Raw genomic sequence first — 21,958 nt, 5'->3', positions numbered from 1 at the left:
TAACTGTAACTGCATTGGCTGGTGGCAATTGCTGATTTATTACACTCACAGAATACAGAAAACAACAAAATAGTGTAACACAGGAACGGCGGAATGGTATAACCCCACATGACCCAATAAAATAGGAACTATGGAATGGTATAACCCCACATGACCCAATAAAACAGGAACGTTGGAATGGTATAACCCTTTAGCAGTTGAGGCCTTAGAGAATATATACATGGAGGAAGCATTGTATGCTCCTACCGCGAGACGAGATGAGAGAGACAAAAGACAAATAGCAGTACAACCTTTCTCTCTCTTACACGCCTCTGATTGGTTGGCCCCTCCGCATATATAAGTATAGTATCTACTCTGTTCCCCCACGAACGCCACTCGTGCATACGACTATACCTATATGTACGGAAGGGGGCCAACCAATCAGAGGCGTGTAAGAGAGAGAAAGGTTGTACTGCTATTTGTCTTTTGTCTCTCTCAACTCGTCTCGCGGTCGGAGCATACAATGCTTCCTCCATGTATATATTCTCTAAGGTTGAGGCAGTGAGGCTCTCGTATACGCGATCTATTCTTTACACTTAGGTCTATGGGTATAACACAGAAACAATGGAATGGTATAGCTGTGTCATAGCAATATAATTTTATAGCTTAAAAACGGGCATTTGTGTGTTATAACTGTCAAGGAAAATTTTCAAAATATTAATTCATAAATTTTTCTCTGTTTCTTCACGCTTCTGTTGTGTGTGCTTCTCTCAACTGATTTCAAAAAATTTTTAAACTTAAAAACTTTTTTCGCATAATTTTTTAAATTCAAAATTAAATTAATTGAAGAGCGACGATGAGGGTAGATAATATTAAAAAAAAACTTTTTGTCAGTAGAGTAGTTTCCTCATGAAATTTGTTCGAGATTATTTTTGTGTATTCGAATAATTGATAACCTTGTATAATAATACATCATGTTTTTATTGAATTGTTTAAATGTTGATGTACTATATGCGTGTTTAACAAAGTATATTTACAATTAGTGATTTTCAAACTTAAAAATACCTGCACATTACATATGGTAAATAATGGTTTTTGCATGATACATTTAATATTTCACTTTTTCGGTATCGTCAAACAAACCATCGGCAGTTTCCTTATAATGTCTCGATTGTCATATTTTTAGTCATATTCGATTTATCTTTATTTTGAATACCATTATTTTTCTGAGTTTTTGCAATTTTGTGAACTAATGTATAATTATATGATTTTTCATAAACTTTTCTTCTTGTAAAATTATGAAAATATTTAATGATAATCTTTTATACAACGTTAATAAATAATTTAACACTATACACCTACACGCTATTGAGTTTTTTTTTTACATTTAGCATGGACGAATATTTTTTTGTCAATTATATATAATATAATAACATATTCTTGAATTTTGATACAAGAGATTACCTCGACGCCTCAACGAATATTTCAGAAAAATACCACGCTGCTCAAATTCTAGGTGAATATCATGATTTTTTATCGACCGGTTGCTTCCACTCGTATTGATTTCTGAGCAGCGTTTTCTTCGTTGAGTTTTAGTTTACGGGATACTTATATATCCATAAAAAAATTTTTTCTGTAATCGTTTATATAATCATGATATAAATAAACTTGACAAGTGTACATGAATATAAGCGCTATTAAAGGTAAATATAAAAACTGTCAGTTAAATGATTGTAGATGCGTTGGTACATAAATATATACTTGTACACATAATAATTACGTGTTTGGTATGTTGAAAAAAAAAAAAAAAAATTAAAGCTTCATGTCGATCTGTAAAATTTGTAGGAAACTTTAGTTATGTACATTTTCATTATTAGTTATTTTTTTAATTGACTAGTTAAAAACACGATTACCATCGACGCTTACATTTCTATACATTGAAAGACAAAACCAATTTACTTACAATATAATTAATATGTAGGGCTCAATTGTTATTTAGTTAAAATGTGATGTCTCCATTTTCTTAATTAAAAATAAATAATGATGGCAATTGAAATAATTATTATTTATTTTCCATCGATCGATTCGCACGGGACTTTCTCAAACAGCACATTAAATTACAAGGATATAAAAAATTTTACAAATTTCCTGTGATACCTTTTAACTTATATACTTTTAGTCTTAATTACAGAATACTTGCTTACATTCCGTCATCGAAATGCTCAATTATACTAGGCACTTAAATACTCAAATAAGGTAAACCTATACTTACAACTAGTCGCTTTAGTATGATTGATAATGCGTGTCATGACTAATTCTTACTATATTACAGCTTTTGCAAAACGTATCTCTGATTCTACTCGCTCACTTGATTCCATCGGTAGATCGTATCCACCGCATTAAAAACAGCAATCTCCGAGCAATTTTTTGTCCCGCGACCCTCTTGTGACAAACTCACGTCAAATAGGGGGAAAAAAAAAATCAAGTTCATTGTCCTGTGAAACACTTGAATAAACCACACTTAACGTAACATTTGTAGGGCCGAAGGTTCTCCATTCTCAATTGACATATGTATTTAGTTTCATCCGTGACTTGAATAGCTATACCAACATCTCAGGAGATACTTGTTTTGTACGAGTTGAATTACTCCACCCGTTCACTTTCACATTACAGAAGATTCTGTAGAAATGGAAACTGGCGTTCTACGTCGTCGTCCTCCGCGTCACTGGATTCTTGACTCGACGGCGGGGTGTCCAGCTGTGGAAGACCCAGATCCAAGTATTCCTGCAAATGATCGCCCACGCGCCAAAATTAATATGAGTTATTCCCGAAAATCAGCATGAATATTATATAAGGAAGAGCCGAAACTTACCTCGTTAGCAGTTATCGTAAGTATTTTGTCTAGCTCGTTGACCAAATCGGTGAATATTGGTCTCTTTTCCGGCGAATATGACCAGCACGCTCTCATCAGCATGTATCTGCAACGCAATAAAAATAATAATCCAATGTACATGAAGTAAAAACACACGTGAGCAAAAGGTATGTATATATATATAGGTCTAATTACATTTCAATGGAGCAACCCGGAGGCTTTTCCATCCGGAAGCCGTTCTTGATGAGCTGGAAGAGCCTCTCGACCGACGGCACAGACGGATACGGGGTTCCCCCGAGAGTCATGATCTCCCAGAGAAGTATTCCGAACGACCAGCTACGGCGAAAACGTGCGTTATACTTATATATCATGCAATGAAATTTGATGAAATGCGACAGCAAACAAATAGCTTACACGTCCGACTGCGTCGAGTAGACGCGCTCGAAGAGGGCCTCGGGGGCCATCCACTTGACCGGCAGCCTGCCGTCCGTCGTCTTCCTGTAGTAGTCGTGGCTGTGGACGTCCCGGGCGAGGCCAAAGTCAGCAATCTTGAGCACGTACTCGTCGCTCACGAGGACGTTCCTCGCAGCGAGATCCCGGTGGATGCATCTCCGGCTCGACAGGTACTCCATGCCCCGGGCCACCTGGTACGCGAACGAGACCAGGTCCTTCTGGGTGAGCACCTTCTTTTCTTCCGCCTCCTCCGTCTCGGGGTTGCCCGGCAGCTTGAGGGGCTCGTGGTGCTCGCAGTAGCCCGTCGGGGCTCGATGCTCGCGCAAAAAGTTGCGCAAGTTGCCGTGCGGCGCGTACTCGACCACCACGTAGAGGGGACCCCCCTGGGTGCACGCGCCCAACAGGTTGATTATGTTGACGTGTTTGCCGATTATCTTCATCATCTCCATCTCCGAGACGAGGTCCATCATTTCGCCGTCCGTGTGGCACTCTGCGCGCACAAATGGACATTAATATAAAAAAAAAAAAAAAAAAAAAAGGGCAATCGTTGGAAATAAAGTATGACGCACCTTTGAGCATCTTGACGGCGACGATGGTGGAGACGCCGAGCCGGCCCGACTTGGTGGTTGCTTTGACGACTTTGCCGAAGGCGCCCTCGCCGAGGGTGCTGCCCAGGAGAAGCTGCTCCCGGGGCAGTTCCCAGGCGCTGTCCAGGGGCAGCTCGTACTCGGATATGCTGCCCGAGCCAGTGACGCAGCCGTTGTCCGCGGGAAAGGTCGACTTTTGCTTCTCAATCTTGACGACGGGCATGAGGAGCGACTCCTGGTGGACGCTCTGGACAAAGTTTTGCTTCTCGACGATGACCTTCTTCGTCCACTGGGTGATCACGGCTGCCCTGGCCGCCTCGAGGGCTATCAGCTTCTTTGTCTTTTCGTTCTTGGTCTTGTAGTAGACGCCGACGAACAGGAGGAAGCCCGCGGCGCAGAAGAGGAACAGGAGCAGCGGGTACACGCTGCCGACGAGCAGGGAGTGAGGATGGGCCATCACCGGTCCGCCTTGCTCTTCCAGGGCTACAACGGCGTTCGTTAGTTCGAGCATTCATCGACAGTTTGATATGTATTATTGCAGGGGGAAAAAAAAAAAGTATGGATGGTTCCTTACTCTCGACGACTTGGAGGTATGCGCTGCTGAACGCCTCGCCGAGCGTGTTTTGTACTATGCACGTGTACCAGCCCTCGTCGCGCTCGGTGACGTTGTGTATCTCCAGGACTTCCGGGTTCAATTCGCCGGCCGTCTGCGCGTGAGCGATATCATTTTTATTATTGTACACCTTTGCTCATTTATTGGTTCAAAAACTCTTGGTTCGATGCAATTGTTGTTAGTGGCACACTCAATCGCAGGCACAGTATTTTAGATGTGTATTATTATTTGTTGGGAGCGGTCGTTAGTTAAAGCGAGCAATCGATTGAAAGACATTTTCGTGCGGTTATAGTTTGTTATTTGTACATAGCTCATGGGTATATTAGTACGATAATATTAACATAACGCGTATAGGGTATCAATGTATTATTATTTATATTATTATGGTAATTATAATTATGATAATTATTATAGTTGTAGTAAAGGAAAAGCGTCCCCACCTTGACCTCAACCTTTAAGCTATCCTCTGTCTTGTTGAGCGTATCGAAAGTAACGTGGTAGCCGTGATACCACTCGAGGTGCCTATGCGTGTCTGATAAAAAGGAGCAGGTGAAATTCACGTTACTCCCAACCAGTACGGTCATATTCTTGGGCGCCTCGGTTAAGATCGGCGGCGCTTGCACGCTTTCTAGATAGACAAAGTCCCAGCACCAATTTTTTTTTAGTCTCACAATTGCAGGGTTATTCATACATACTTAAATAGGTACATGTAAGCAATCGATAAATTGAAAAAAAAAAAAAAAAAGAAAAGAAAAAAAAATGAACGAGACAGCTTTGTTTTTTTTATCGTTATATGTATATATGAAAACACCGAACATGTTGTATATTATCCGTGTATGAGAGCGAATGTAAGAATATAAGCATCAGAGACATATTACGTGATAGCCCAACACCAACTGTAGAAATAATATTATTTTGCACATTTCCGCAAAATCCAATCCCGAAAGCACGTACACCGCGTACAACAATGTGCACAAGTCTTATCGTTATGTATGATTATTGTATTGCCACAGGTGAACAACAGATTGCACATGTATAGGTACATAAATATATTTGTGGTGGAGCGTGGGAGAGGGGGTCAGGGGGGGGGCGTAAGTCTCGCGTATAAATGTACCTGAATCTCGGTGCCGTTTGGCTTGGCGTCGGCCTTAGGATAATCGCCTCGGAGCCTAAGCCATTTCACTTTCGGCTTGGTGTCCCATATAACGGGACAACTAAACTTAGCCGTGCGGTTAGCCAAAATCGTTAAGTTTTCCGGAAAGCCCGCGTTGATGAACGGGGGCAGTTCTGGGCTCGCAAATAAGTAACAAACTTGTTTGTTTTTTTTGTTTTTCTCTCTCCTCGACCGCGCGATGCACGAGTGTATAGTTGTACAAACAAAGAAAAAGAAGAGCAAAGATTCGGCTTACCCACTACGTCGACCTTGAAGCTGTGGCTGATACAACCGAGGGGATTGCAGAGGACGCAGGTGTAGTTGCCGCTGTCCTCCATGACGGCGTCCTCGAGCTTGAGATTGTACTTTTTCATCTCCACAGTGCCGGAGCTGCGCCTCGGCTCGGCCCCGTTCTTGTACCAGGTGATGTTCGGCTGGGGGTTGCCCGTCACCTGGCACCTCAGCCTCAACGAAGTACCAGCCGGCTTCATCTCGTAAGCCGGGGGCTCCTCCCTGAACCATCTAGGCGGCTGCGGGAGCTTGTTCGCGTCCTCGCTCGAGTTCCCGGCTGGGCTCTGGATCTTTGGCTCGGCGCTCTCCAGGTGCAGGGCTCGGGCCTCCAAGCGACCTACACCCCCAATCACCCACGTTACATCCTCATTTTTACACCCTCACGCATACTTATTACGCGTTGCAAGGTAATAACTGGAGGTGTAAGTATAATATTATGTGTATATACGTAGGAAGTAGGAATATGTATTTTGTGGGGGGCGTTTGCAGAGTTGGAAGGAAAAATCTCGTTAGATTTGGAGCGAGGCCAGCGTGAAGGCTGTATACCCTCGTAGAGAGAGAGAGATCTCGAGCTATTTTAAACACGTAGGTGTGTATACGCGATCAACGATCGACGTATATCCCACTCGGAGCAAATGATGTATGTATACCTCTGGGCAGGCTCAGTTCGAGCTCGTTGTCGTCGGGCCTGAGGGCGCCAAGGGTCCTGCCGAGCTCGTCCCCGGAATCGTCGATGGCGAGGTCGAGCTGCCTCCTCCAGGCTTTGCCAACGTCGCAGGCGTAGGTGGCCGCGTCCTCCGGGAGGGCGTTGCGTATGCGCAGGGCCCGCTGGCTCGGGAGGACCCGTACTCGGGACTTACGCGGGACGAAGGGCTCGCCGTTCTTGTACCAGGTGACGTTAGCCTCCGGGTCCTCGCTCTCGCACACCAGCCTCACCTTCACCCCCGTACTCACCGTCGCGTTTTTGCTCTTCTCCCCTTCTGCAATGCGACAACAAGTTTTTTACATCACCTTATATAATTTATGCCTTCTCGGTTGTCTTTCGCTCTATACACATAGTTGTTATTGCCTTTTTTTTTTTTTTTTTTTTTTTTTTTTTTTTTTTTTTTAAATAGTGGGCTTTTTGGCTTGATCTCGAATACACAACATCTTGGGGTTGGCAAGTCTAAAACTGTCCGCGTCTCCCGGAAGCACTCAATTACAACGCCCGAGCGCATCGATCAACGTCGCGGGGGAGGGGGGGGGCGTCCAATCCTTCGATTTCATATACTTATTATATCGGCCATCACCACGGCGAAATCCATAACCAGTGTGTAGGTGTGCCACGTGATTATCTATATAATATGTATACGATATTTTGAAAAACCAGGAATAACGAGGCTTTTATTTTTGGGACGCGCTTGCACACCTACATATTATGTATCGATATGTATTATATATAGGGGGGCTTATTGGTGCTATTTATCGTGTAAAATGTGATGTAATGACGTCGAAAACACCAGAGTGATAAGTGCACACATAAATATCACGTAGAGTAAGCGAAAGTAAAAAAAAAAAAAAAAAAAAATCAAGATACACCCTCCGTATAGAGGCAAAAGGGGAATAGGTACGAGTACAGCTGGATCGGGCATCTGGAAGCCGGCCAGAAGCAAATTACGTCGACGGCCGAGAGCAGAGATCCGTTTTTCCTCAACGTGCAGCGGGTTGCTTCGTGTGCCTCGTTTTGCCCGCGAGCTTTCCGGTCGCGCAACGAAACATATACGTACACGCGTTGCTTCCTTTTCCGAATATACACACGCACCGTCCACGTATACACGTAGATTCGTACACGGAAGCGTCCGCGCGCTAGTTATCTTCCGGACGTATCTCCACTCTCCCGTATATTATACTTAACGCACTCGATGTCTTTCGCGGAATACACCGCGACTGCACCACCAATTAACTCGACCGCCTTGCACTATTGCAATAAAACTCTGTCCAGAGTCGTCTACTCGAATGTTTGGACAAGCTCGATCCTCCCCTTGGTTTAAAAAAATTTTTTTTTTTTTTTCATACCGAGTAATATTGGGAGAAGGACATCGCTGAGCTTTCCCCACCGTTACTATTATCATTGCACAAAAAGCGGCCAATCAGGGGAGAGTTCGATCATCTCCTTGGGTTTGAGATTTTTATTTTATTCGTGCACGGTAGGGAGGAAAAATCATCTCCCCGATGTGCACCGTGGGTATATAGTTACAGCGACGAAGAAGGGGCCTCTGTTTTTGGAAACGGACGTGGCGGTGGGTGACAGATCGCTCGCGCCGTATATACATTGGGAAACAAACGGAGGCCGGCCGAGTTTATTGTGCCTGCCATCGTCGATGCAATTAAAATAAATCCAGCGTACCTATTTTCTTCATGGTTGCGACTACGCCGGAGCCCGACCGATTGGTGGCGTGCACCCATACCCATATACATCGCTGTCGCACGCGTGTCTTTCTTTCATCTGCTACCAGCCATCACTTGTGTATCGTGTATACGGTTTACCCTGTCTCTGTATATATAACCCTTTTTTTTTTTTCTTCTTCTCTTCCTCGCTTATGCCGCATAGCTCCCTCGGGAAATGATAAAAAAAAACGAATGACAAATACACGTGTTTTACTCTTTTATATGCTTGTACCTACAGTAGTGCAGGGACCACGAATCAGAGTCCGTTTTTTCGGGATTTCATGTCACGGTTTTTACCTCCGGATGAAAATCTATGCTCGGTAAATATACTTATTGTTCGTATAAGCCGATCGAGGTATGTAAAATTTAGAGTGGAATGAATATATAGCGATAGAGGGTGGAATATAAGATAAAGAGTATATTATGTATATGCGTAAATACTATGTATATATACAATGTACAGGTATAATTATGGATGAGAGAGGGCATAGCTGTGTCCAGCAGCGCTGAACTTCAATGTAAATCAATGGGTCTTTGTCTCTCTCTATAACTGTCCTTCCCTTGTCCTCCACCTCCGCGGCCGTGCTCTCTCCTCGTATACCTATACATGTTTATACACCCTGCACTGTACACCGCGTTCTCTCGACCTGTTTGTTAAATAATAAAGCGGCCGTGCACGGCCACTATGGGATTGCTGGGCCACAGGGCATTCAATGACCCAGGCAATTGGACAATTGAGCACAATCATCATGATAAAAATGCTTTTACGTGCTCTATGGTAAATCTATGTACATGTTGAGTGTATCTATTATATACTTGCCACACAATTTTTTTTTTTTTTTCAAACCTGAATGGAATGCCAAACAAGTAACTACTGTAAAATACAACTGATTTTAAGTATCGAGGATACATTGTGCCCGTTCGTGGGGGTCGAATAGCAGAAAAATCGTCATCCGTGGTGGGGATATACATATTATTGGGTTTAAAGTCTCGGTCTTGAAGAATAATAGGTAATATAGGGCTTGCTCATAATATACATTGTATACTTGTTATTAATTAGTGAAAAAAGAAAAAAATTGCGTGTGAAAGCATATACCTATTGACATTGTTGTTGTTTTTTCATTTTGAGTACAAAACTTGTGAGGATGGTTTTTTTACGCGAAATGTTGTCATACAAATCATGAAAAATCAACATCACATGTAGGTATAACAAGTAAGTTGAAAACACCCTACGCTGCTAAATGCCATAATATGAGTCTCAAGCATTGTCTTTTGCATGGAAAAATAATCCAGCTCCTCACGGTTGAGAAAATTTGGCGCGAGAGAAATGTAAGATTTCAGCGGCGAGACAAAGCACGTCAAAAAAAAAAAAAAAAAAAAAAAAAAAAAGAGTTCCCCGCAACTGCTGAGCGTTAAAAATTTGGAGGTGCTTACGGCAGTAGAATATTAAGGTCGGACAGCCGGGTGTAGCGCACAGTCGTGTTATTCTAGCCCCGATCGCTCCGATACATAATACTCGTACAGAAGCCGCCTCTTGCCGCTACTGCGCGCCGATTTTCAAGCTGCCTCAGGCCGCGTTCGCCCGTCACTCGGGCTTTACTTTTCGCGCATACGAATACACAAAGTATACAGGAACATTACCGATCACCGATTTAAAAAAAAATATATATATATATATCATATACATAAAATATGCTTTGAAATACGCCGTCGTCAACGCGCACGATCGTACCTTCATAGGTACCTCGTTATTCTCGTATTATCTGTTTTCTCGGAAGCATGAAAAATCATTAGAAAATGACCTTTCGCGGAGAGAGTCACGGCCATCATTCGAAAACACCGAGGTATATATACGGTGTCCATTATATGTATATATAGGTACAAGTACAGGCGAGGGTCGCGTTAATGGGTCCTAAAAGCACGTGCGTCCCCGGTTTTCGGAGGGGATATAACATTATACGTCTCCTCCTCCTCTTGCCATACGATGTACAGCTTTAAGCTTATATATATCTAGTTTCGTTTGGCTGTTTCTTCTCTCCCCCTCTCTCTCTCTCTCTCTCTGTTGCTTATTATGTGTGTGCCCCTCTGTGCCCTTTCCGCCTCTGCACTGCAGTCCTCCTCCTGTTCTGGCAAAGAGAGAAAGAGAGCATGTGCCGGCCCACAAATCTCGGATCTGCACACCAGATGTGCGGCTACAACAACGTTTCTTCCTTCCTTCCTTCCGCGCGTCGTTCGCACACCATAGCTCGAAAGCTCTCCTCGGATGTTCGGTTGGCGCGTATAAGTATATGGTTTTGGATAATTCGAATAAGCCCATTGGATAGCATTGTTGTTGTTGTTTTTTTCCACCCATCGTCCCCCTTCCGTAGGTTCACGCGTCAAGTTCAGGTGCAGGTATACATATATTCAATAGGCGATCGGATCGGCCAGTCGTACACATCCCACCCATCACCCGAGAGGAGGAGGCGGGGCAGCTCTCGCGCCTGTTTTATTTTTCTCGCGCGGACGTTTTACTTTTTAACGCCTTCTATTTGTTTTTCGTCGGAGATGCGCACACGTACGTGAATTTTGAATACCGTGTAGGTGTAATCGACGCGCCCCCTCTGCCCCCCTTATACCTATACCAACGTTTTGTTTGCTTATTCGTACACGGGTGCCTACAAGCAAGTTTATCACTCGCCCCCGGTTTTTCCCTTCCAAAAGCTACCGGGACCTCCCACGTGTATTAAGTATACAGAGTATATATTTATATATATGGAGATAGGGTGTACCTAATAATGGTTGGTGGTGCGTGTGTATTATCATAATGATGTATAAAAATGTATAAACTCACCGAGCCTTATGGTCTCCCATCTTGCGTTGGCGCACTCGAGAGCCAGGAGGGCCAAGATTCCCAGGAGCAAGCGATGCCTCGCAGGCATCTTGTACGAACTCTGGAGGCGCCTGCTGTCCCTACAACTCGCCCCGCTGCTGCATCAGCGACATCAATGCTTCGGGGGACTCTTTTTCTGAAACAAGACGGACAAATAAACACAACAGGTTCAACGAAAGCCTCCTCTGCTCTCATCGTTTGCATCCATCCATCCATGTATATTTGGCTCTTCAACCAGGGAGGGAGGGGGGGGGCGAGAGAGATAAATTAGCGGGCACCTAATGGGCTTTCGAGGGAAAAAAAGCGCTCTCTTGTTTCTCTCTGAATTTCACTCAAACTCGCTCGGACGAAATTAATAAACAAACAGAGAGTGGCCGTTTTTTTTTATCTCGTCCCTGCTGCTGTGTTGGCTGCAGATATAACGAGCGAGTGCAGTTTCTGCGGTCGTACTTTGGCTCTGCGCCAACAAGCCCGAAAAGGCGTACACGCATACACACATACATATATTATAATCTTAAATTCTGCTTGCTCGTGTGCGCATATATTTTTCCCTATTTTCCGCGTCCCCTGTAAATATATATATATATATATAAGTATCGGGGTATAGGTAACACGACTTTCTCGATTTCTACGCACATTCCCTCCTCCTCTTTCTTTCGCTCGCACGCTTGATTTTGCTTTTTTTTCCCCTCCCCAAGTTTAGCTCTCTCTCCCTCTGGGGCTCTTAAGTAAGTATCTGTTGCTTCGGGTTATTTTCGAATGTGCTTTCGCGAGCCCCGCGTGTTTCGAATTTTCCCCTCGCCTTGCCCCGTGAGATTCAAAGGCAGGGGCACCTATTTTGTCCCTTTTTCCTTCCACTTTTCCCCGTTATACAGGTGAATCGAAGCTTTATTTTACTCTCGCGCGATTGCAAATAATGCGGCAACATCGCGATCAAGTGGTAACATAAATTCACGTGGACAGCTGCACCGATGCTCCATGCAAACACTTGTGAAAAATAAATTACGTCCCATCTAGGTATATAGATATATAAAGGTATAGACAGCTCGCATTGTTATGTCGTTGCCGAAAGTAGATGGTGAGCAATTTGTTAAAAACAAGTGTGTGTGTTTGTGTGGGTGTAGCGTGGAGTCACGAAATAAAGACGAATGTGTCTGGGCAAGCTCGAACAATGAATAATTAAACGCTACATGGGGGCGATCTTGGGGGAGGGAAGAGAGAATAAAAGAAGATTCTTTAAATTCCTCGAGCAATTTCGCGAGCAAAGTCCACAAAATACGAAAGGCGACACGACGCGTGTGCGGAGGAAAGGGTAAAAACGCGCGTGTGCGTGAGCGCAAAATGTTGGCGTTGGTTGGCTCTCTCTCTCTCTCTCTCTCTATGTATATCGCCGGTGCTTTTCGTGTCTGATCGGCGTAATGAACAGTTTCCTGAAGAGGCCGGCCGACTCGAGATGGCCAGACACGCACCGCAGGCTGAAGTAGGTGGGTCCACATACAAGGCTACTGGCTGTATTCGCAATAATCCCTGCAGCGCGGTGGATTGCACACCACTCCGGATGTACTAAGCACCACAACGGAGAAGAAACGGAGAGAGAGCCTTAATATTCCACCCCTCCTCTAAGTATACAATCATATAATGATATACACTCTCGCGCGCCTCGGATGCTTCTCTCTCTCTCTCTCTCTCTCTATAAACGCAACCCTTTTTTATTTGCTACCTCGAGCCGATAAGCTCTGGCTTCTCTGTACATCTTCGTGAGCTCTTCTCTCTCGTTTTTACGGATTTACTCGGTGGCGTACGCGCCTCTCGCTAATCTTCGAATGGGGCTTTGGAATAAGCGTATACATTGCCGTTTCTGCAAAATAACGTTTCCAAACGGCTATTGCAAAGTACGTAGGTGTACAGGTAAACAAAATCCCTCCTCTATTTGACAGATTATTCCACACAGGCATCGGATCATATATATATATATATATACCATAACTCATGTTTAATTTCGTCCGTCACAATCTCGAGATATTGGCATTAGTAGGCATTGGTAGTGACGGCGGGGGGCGATGCACCTATATACTATATTGGTACTTGTGAGATGAGAACAATTGGATGACGGGAGCTAGGGTGAGATTTCGGAAAGGCCCACAATGAGCCCCCATGCACGCACGCACGCATCTATCCGTGAAATAGTGCAAGTCTTTTTCCCATACACACATACTTGTACAGTATGGTAGTCAAGATTAATGGCCTCGGGCATTGTTGTTACGGCCACCATGAGTATTGTATATTGTGCGTGTAAGTATATGTATATGTACACGTAGCCTCTCGAACATAAAATATGTACACGCCGATCCGGCCAATTTTCCCGTCCGCTAAGCCTCTACGTATACAAATACTCAGAATTACAATGCTGAATGGAGATTTTTCCTTCAACCATAACAAATATCTGTTTGAGCACGTTGCCATAAAATCTTATTTTCCAACAATGATGAATCAGGGTATAAGTAGGTATATGCAAATACACGACTTGCACTGCAGGTTGACTATGATATACTTATATCCTTAGGTGCAAAAACAAATGCATCCAAGAACTTAAGGATTCGTGACGTTGTACATTTGATTAGTGTTGTATATTATATAGTCAGCGCTTTCTGTTCGCTAGTAGTTTATATTTATATGTGTGTGTGTGTGTGTGTGTGTGTGTGTGTGTGTGTTGTCCATACAACATATATACATACATATATGTAATGTCATCCGCAGTAGTGCATGTGCGTGTAGTTTCTTTTGGCGCAAGATTGGCTCAATTGCCTTAACGATGTACGCGGAACACTGGCCGATTAGCCGATGATGCGTGCACTAGGCGAACGCGCATGGCCGATCCGCTATTGCATAAACCAAAATCTCGTTGATAAATAATTGACTCTCTCTCTCTCTGTTTTGTACGCGTATACCTACAACCTATACAATCACAATAATTAGCGTTGTTTTAACTTTCTTTCCTCCTCAGCTCAGAGAGAGAGAGAGAGAGAGATGAAGATCGTCAAGAAGACTTTTCCGGAATCTCATGGGCGCCCACTGTGAGGGCAATTAACGGAGACCATCGTCAGTTGCAGAGACGCGAGAGTGTACGTGTTATCAGATACATGAAACGTTTCATTGGCCCGTGTGGACTTACCACAAAGGCGCAACAAGTATACGGCCGGTGCACATACATATTAATCCCAAGTGGAACCGCCGAAACCTCTCTCTCTAATCCTGATGATGGTGTACATATAAGTGCGTGCGTATGCGAGTGCACTTGTAAGACGCGTCTGTTTTCGGCTAAGGACGAGCACCGTAAAGTTAAATCAACTTCATTTTTTTCTTTTTTTTTTTTTTTTTTTTTTTCTTCCAACTATTATTTTATCTACGGTACGGTATTAATTAACCACTCACTCGAAACACCACTGCACGCTGCAACACATCACACGAGGAATAAAAATTGAAGGCTTCCAGCTGCAGCAACAGCGGCTTATCGCGCCCACGAATAATACTCGACTTCCACTCTCCCTCTCGAGTTTAAATAATATTTCCTATATGCCCATCCGATTTTATGGGTTTGATCTAGCTTCGTGGTGGTGGTGGTGGTGACCGAAGCCGCGCAACACTGCACTTACTTTGGGGGATAATAGTTTTAGCATCTATTGATGTAGGTGTACATCATGCGTGCACGTATAAAATTATATAGTGACGAGGTCATAACATCATTATAATACAAGTCTCTCCGCGCAAATTGGCGCAATGAGGACAACGAGAGACCGAGCGATTGGCGAGTCTCCCCCTCTCTCTCTCTCTCTCTCTGCATCTCACCTTTCCTGTCCATCATCGTGCCCACCGATAATATTTATTTATACATATGTATGGATAATATGTATAAACCGACCCTTTCGAAATATCCACAATATGTGTACCTATTGCATGTGCATACACGCTATATGCTTATTTCATTTCGTTTTACTACTTGCACGAGTGAAACTTGTTTGAGTGTTGGGACTGTTTTAAAATGGAACTTTACAAATTTGCGAATGAACGATAATTCGAGTGGATGCCAATGGGGTTTGTTTTCCCTGCCAAAAAAAAAAAAAAAAAAAAAAAAAAAAAAAAAAAAAAAAAAAAACCAATTCCGCAGTGCAAACACACAAAGTCTTGGTCAACAAACCTGCAGGTTATAAATAACCCTCGCAAATTCAGTTGGAAGGTGATGAAGAAGTGTAACAGGAAACACTAACGTTTTATTCAACAAATCCGTGTTCCGAGGTTTTTTCGGTGAATTAATGTAATCATCGTCGTCCCACACGCGCACACGCGCCCGTTATTACCCCGAGCGAGAGGAGAGAGAGATTTTCTGGCGTGCCTGCCACAATCAATTTTCCACGAGAAGCGGTATAGCCCAAGGCAGAAACAGCTGCTTAAAATATACACACCGCGCGTTATTGTCTTGGTGAATTCTAAACTCTCGTTACCACGAAGAGGAAATAGGTACGATCGCCACCGAGGAGAGAAAACCATTACCATTCCCACCTCCTCTACCGATCGCGAAATGACATTTTTTTTCAATTCATTCCCCATCGCTCTTTTTTTTGTTTGTTTAATTTACTGAATGTTAATTAAAATTATTCATAACAAGAGCTGTAGCTGTATATAGGTATCGTGCGCTTGATTGCCGATGAGGCGACAATTCTCGCAGAAAAAACCGACGGGAGATGCCAGAGATTCGCCGAAGCGGTTATAATCTACGAAATGCCGATACTCAAGCATTATATACAATAAAGGTATGCACGGGGAGACAATAAATAATCATACGGGCTCTGTTTTTCTTCCGAGTGACCGGTTTGGTGGGTACTGTATAACTATGTGCATGTATATACGTTAGTCTCGCGGGGGACCTCGGGACGATGCCGATCCGGTGCCTATATGGGTGATGATGCAGCTTCAGTGCGCGCCACACCGCCGTACACACATAAGTGAAGACAGATGACTGCCGGTCCGCTCTGCTCTGTCGCTCATACTCCGATGTATAGCTGCAGATCATAAAAGCGCTTGCATGGTATATTATATATATATACACGCATGGATGCGCGCTACAGAGCTTTGCAGCATCGGCTTCATTTCCTCCTTTCTTCCTTCCTCATGTTCTCTTTTTGGATGTAAGTATCATCTTTTCTTTTTTTTCTTTTTTCTTTTTTCCAAAAATCGCTTCGTTTTCATACCGATCTCTCTCATCTTTGGTTGCTTTTCCCTTCTCTTTTAGTTACATCCTCTGATGGAACGCGTCGTGAGTTTTTCATGTGATTACAATTCAATGTCACATCAAAGTTTCGCACTCACTACAGCCCTATACGCACATTACAGCGTTTAAGCCTTGCACGCACCATATAATATCCAAAGCACGCTTGCGATATTATACACGTTGTCTTTTTTGATGGAACCTTTTTTTTTCGTCTAGGCATTTCAGGGGAGCTCGAGTTGTGTAATGTATGTGTACGTGCACATGTCCGTCCCGTAAATTGAGCAAAGTTGCTGCTTCCGAGATGTAGCGGTGAGCCGAGAACTGTACTCCTCCTCCTCGAGAAGTCGAAGTATGCAAAGACAAAGATCCATTGTGTTGGCGAACGCACGGACTATACGGGGAACGACGATTACTCGCTTCTTTTTTTTTTAATGCTGGGCCAATTTTATTTTAATTTTCTGAATACATCGACGACATTACTTAAACAACGCTCTGGTGAAAAATATTTGAGGATAAATTTTATAATATATACTATACACGGCGTGTACCGATTGTACCGCAAACACGTGCGTGTACGATAAATATTATGTATATATATTTGTACGCTCATGCGTGATGCAGGACAACAGTAAGTTAAACAGTACAACAGCAGTGGCTCAAACAACACACGAACGAACGATCATCATCATCTCACACTTCCGTCTATTTTATAATCTAATAGCGCGCGTGTACTATATGTATACACATACGCACTTGCGCACACTTGAGCAACGCAAACACGCTCGCAGAGCTTCATTATTCGATTACCGACTCGAGCGTTGTTGTAAAACGAAATGAAAAAAAAAAAAAAAAAAAAAAAAAAAAAGATAGGAAAGAAGGATGAGCTGAAATTATAAAAAAAAAGAGAGAGAGAGAGTGCTCATAAATAATCGGGACAACGAGGCATACATACATATATACCTATATGTAGGAAAAGGAGTAGGTAGCGCGTCGATGAAAGTTGCGCGTCGCCTGTGGCACATCGGTTAAATACCGGAAACGAGTATAGGCGCTTCCGGCCGGATTGAGTTTGGCTGATGTTTCGCGCGTCACGGGCACACACGTATATAATATATATATATATACGCGTACTTACGCGGTAAACAGTAGTTGTATACAGTATTAGCGATACACCAGTCTCACAATGTATACATCACCTATTATTTTTATGCGCAGAGGAGGGAGACACCGAACGATTTTTTGGTGCTCACCATTGGCTCCTTATCCTCCTCATTTTGTCCCCCTTGGAGCGAGAATCCATGCATGCGCACAGAGGAGCTTTCGAAAATCACCGACTACGCGCTTACGGGCCAAAATATTATAGATAAGCTTACTCGAGTAAATGAATGAGCTTCCGACCTCGCGAGGGGTAGGGCTTTAATATTAATTGCACGAGTCACATTTCCTTATGTACACCTTAGACGTTAGTTGATTGAGCGCGCAAATTCACACGAGTGAGAAAAAAATGGCGCACAAGCAGACAAGCGATTATACGCATGATGTAGTAAATCCGATTGAGCGACTCACCAGCCAGCCTCGATTTCGGAGCTCGATCGGTCCCTGATGGGCACTACACTCGAGTACGGGGTACTTGTGTCCCCGATTCAGCAGTGGCCCTTCCGCAATTCCCTCGTCGCGCTCGTTCGGTACGGCATTGCCGATCACTTTGGGTGCCGTGATCGTGTATGTTATAATATACCAAATAGGTACCGATGGAGCAACCGCGTGTGTGCTATTTCGGGCCCCTTTCCGTCGCACCTCGATCGTTTACGTGCACGCGTACACAAGAACAAAAAAACAATAAATGTTTGTCCGCTCCTTTTTTGCGAACAAGTATATATGCATATACAGGACACGATGATCTACCGATCCTTCGGCACACGCGATCGATAAAAAAACAGCACTTTCACTCGAGCCGATTTTTCGCACTGGGACGCTGGTGCACTTGATGGTTTTTTTTTTTTTTTTTTTTTTTTTCCCCAACCAAGCAAGTAATTAAGTATCAGGCGTATACTTAAAATCACGTCGCCACTGCGTAACGAGGTTCGGAGGAGCGACGCTGCTCGGAGGCGTACAAGTGCCGGCGGCAAACTAAGCCAATACCTTCGGCGCGCCCCGAGCCCGAGCTTGAAATAACCGCTGCTCGGCAGCCCGTCCGCACATTGGGCTACACACTCGCGCGCCAACCCTCGCTCGGCTCTTATTCCTGCCCCACCCCCGCTCCTCCACCTATTCGTGCGCCTCGATCTCTCTGCAGCGTGATGCTGCGTATACGTGCCAAGTCCCTTCCATCGCTCCCACTCTATCGCCGCTGATGCCGACACATCACCGTGCATCTGTACATACATATAGGTATATACGTGTGTGTCTACTACGTATATGTATATATTTGTAAAAATGGCTGCTAATGCTCGCAAATCACCCGCGCTCGTCTGTACATACTTATCTATACGCGATATAAATAATATATACACAAACAGCGAGGGCTGCTGATGCTGCCAACGCCAAAAGAGGAACGGGTGTACTTGTACGCTCGAGGTGGTATAATCCGTTGCATCTCCGCTTCGGAAGTCCCGAAATTTTTTTTGCTCCTACGAAAAAAGTAATTTGACTTTTTAAATGATTTTAAAAAAGTACCAAAGGTATGAAACAAGTTGTAGTTTTTATCGATATCGCTTGCCGATCTCCAAGGTATATAATTTAATGACTACAATTTGAGGGAATTTCAATTGTGATTTTCATAACGTAGGGCAGAGCAAAATTTTAAGAGATAAATTTCATTGTGTCTCAGTTGCGCTTTGAAAAACAACAAATTTAAAATATTTAGAATTTTTTTATTTACCCAGGTTAGATAGGGGAAAAAAATCTAGACTTATACTGCAGAGGATGAGCTGTATGGTTTTAAAAATAAATTCCCGTGAGTTGAAAAACCAAAAAAGCTTTGAAAAATGTTTCGAGTTCACTTAACCGAGATCCACTTGAGCAGCCGCGCGTATATACTTAAAAGATTTATTCGGTGTCGGAAATCAAGCGACAGCGTGGGTAGCTTTAACTTACCCCGACTTAAGTACACCTCCAATCTAATTCCATGCACCAGTCAAAAGCACGTTTCACTAGACTAAAATCCGTGTTTCGCCGACACTCTCTCCAACTATACGCGCATGGCCTTATTTTTAGGTATTTTTAGGTAAACTCTCTCGGCTCGAGTACTCATGTTCAAGCTCCGTTTGAATATTTGGATGGTTTTTGCCAAGAAATCGGCATCGGCCCAATGACGATCGATACAATAGGTACCAGATACGGATCACAAAGCGCAATCCTATACGCGGTGCAACTTCCACGGTTTCTACAGCCAATAATGTAATTGTTGCCATCGAAATAAATATTAATCGAGTGGAGCTAGAAATCATACGACTCGCAAGGGACCGACAGGGCGAACAATTGCCTCCAATTATCATCTTTGTATAATTCAATCGAGCAGGGCATATACATAATATAAAGTACAAGATAAAAAGAAAGGATGGGTCGGAAGATGTATATATACCGATGCTGGGTCCGCAAGAAGAATCAAAGAAAAAAGCCGAGGAAGACTTTTCGAGATGTAGAAACTAATATGCTTGTATACGTTGAGCACCGGACTAATTCTCATCAATTATTGTAATCCCACGGCCAAAGTTTGGTGACGCGATGGCCGGGTCCTATGCATATTATCGTAGTATCGTTTACCCGCGAGCACTGGATACGATGCCATTACAAGCCGTACGCGTGCGCACGCCCCGGTATATATCATCGCCCGCACGTTTGGAGTGCGCGCAAGTAAAATGTGACCCGAGTGTCGCGCGTACATTTACGTCTCGCCGGTTTTTCGTCACCCCCCCACAGACAGATTTTTCCATCGATCCCCGGAAGTCGAGACTCTCCCGCAGCTTGCGCTCCTTTCCGTTTTTATTTTTTCGTCGGCACACAACTGGATGTACAGAAAAAAAAAAAATACAACAGCTCTTTACTTCCGGCTGCTCCAGGAAAAAAAAAATAGGAAGCTGAAAAAGTTTGTTAAGCTTAATGATAATCGTGACGAAAATCTGACGAGCTTCCATGGCGGGTCCTCGAGAACAAAGTCAGCAGTAGCAGGATCATCGGACCAAGCTGCAGCTCTATATGGAGGACCTGACGGAGGGCGTGCGCCGAGAGACACTCGAGACTCTTTTTTTTTCCCCCAAGGAGGAAACGGGGCCAAAAGCGCCCTGGAGATCGAAAGTGGAACTGGAAGCTCATTTTTCTTCCTCCCCCTTTTTTTGCGTCCAAACTGCCGCCACTGGCCGAGCCCATGCGGCCCATATTTGGAACACGTGTGCCGGTCGCACCGTAAACTGCTGTATACCGCGTATCTGCAATCGCGACCTGCGCCCGAAAAAATCACGCGCCCTTTCGTTAACATCGGCACGTCTATATAATATGTACAGTTCTGCGCAACGAAAGCCAAAAAACCACTTGTGCGCCAAATCTATTTGCAGCTCCGGAAAAGGCGGAAAATTGGCCCTCTGCGTAAAGCAGCTACGGATGTCCCCCGACAACATCAAAGTAGATGGTAAGTACAAGCAAATATAACTTTCGCTCCTCTATCACATGCGTCGTGTACGTGTATTCGCATAAGCTGTACTTATGTGCAACGCGATACCTACTCAATGAGATATACGCGAACGGGTCAGTCGCGCGTCGTCCTCAGTCAATGTGCATCGGAGCGCATTACACATCTTGCGCGTGATTTCCTGTTTCCTGCCTCTTTGCCGCCATATACACACGCTATGCCTACTCTATGACTTTTCACCCTCCTCCTCCTCCCTACCTCGCACCCCTCGTCGTTTGCCACGCGCCACACGAGAGCTACTTCAGCTACACGCGCTTCTATACTTATACGTGACATTTCCGCAATGCAGCGGCAACCGAGTTGGAAGGCGCTCCAGCGGTGGGCTATACACTCCAATACCATCTGCCGTCCTCCACATGCACAGATACCAACCTTTATCTGCCCCTTGCGGTCAATGAATTTTCAATGCTTGACCGTTAATCAACATCGCCGATTTATTTCACGCAAATAGGCGTATTGAATATATATTTTTTTATCCGCGTGTGGATAAAATAATGTCTATAAAAGTATAATACATACCTATACGTGACGGTTATACGAAAACGTACAACAGCCCTCATCAATTATTCCCGCTGCAAATTCATTGAATATATACATCGCTGGCTCGTCGATTTTTTTTTTTTTTTTTTTTTTTTTTTTTTTTTTCTTCTACCATAGAAGAGAACCGTCCATGTAACGAGCGAGAAGTTGATTTTTTTCTAATTTACACTGGATCAAGCGATTCTCGGAACTGTGTAATTGAAAAAGGAAATCTAGCT

The 21,958-nt window shown here is 43.8% G+C and overlaps 1 protein-coding gene across 1 annotated transcript; it reads right to left on the bottom strand.

Annotated features, from left to right (window-relative positions):
* Positions 1-1,776: 1,776 nt before the first annotated feature.
* On the bottom strand, positions 1,777-18,508 carry LOC106643041 (fibroblast growth factor receptor homolog 1). The gene is made up of 11 exons (XM_014358005.2): positions 18,080-18,508; positions 11,209-11,383; positions 6,599-6,928; positions 5,914-6,285; positions 4,945-5,132; positions 4,466-4,598; positions 3,874-4,374; positions 3,266-3,794; positions 3,047-3,187; positions 2,852-2,957; positions 1,777-2,763 (listed from the first exon to the last, which is right to left on the bottom strand). Exons 2-11 carry the CDS (start codon positions 11,294-11,296, stop codon positions 2,647-2,649), a joined length of 2,505 nt encoding a protein of 834 aa, XP_014213491.2. The 5' UTR covers positions 11,297-11,383; positions 18,080-18,508; the 3' UTR covers positions 1,777-2,646.
* Between the last annotated feature and the right edge of the window lie 3,450 nt (positions 18,509-21,958).

Source organism: Copidosoma floridanum, unplaced genomic scaffold (assembly GCF_036245765.1).
Source record: "Copidosoma floridanum isolate Cflo_tuat_1 unplaced genomic scaffold, Cflo_Japanese_pri ptg000021l, whole genome shotgun sequence".
Lineage (NCBI taxonomy): Eukaryota > Metazoa > Arthropoda > Insecta > Hymenoptera > Encyrtidae > Copidosoma > Copidosoma floridanum.
Note: the sequence above shows the minus strand (reverse complement) of the source record. Positions and strands in the feature narration are given on the sequence as shown.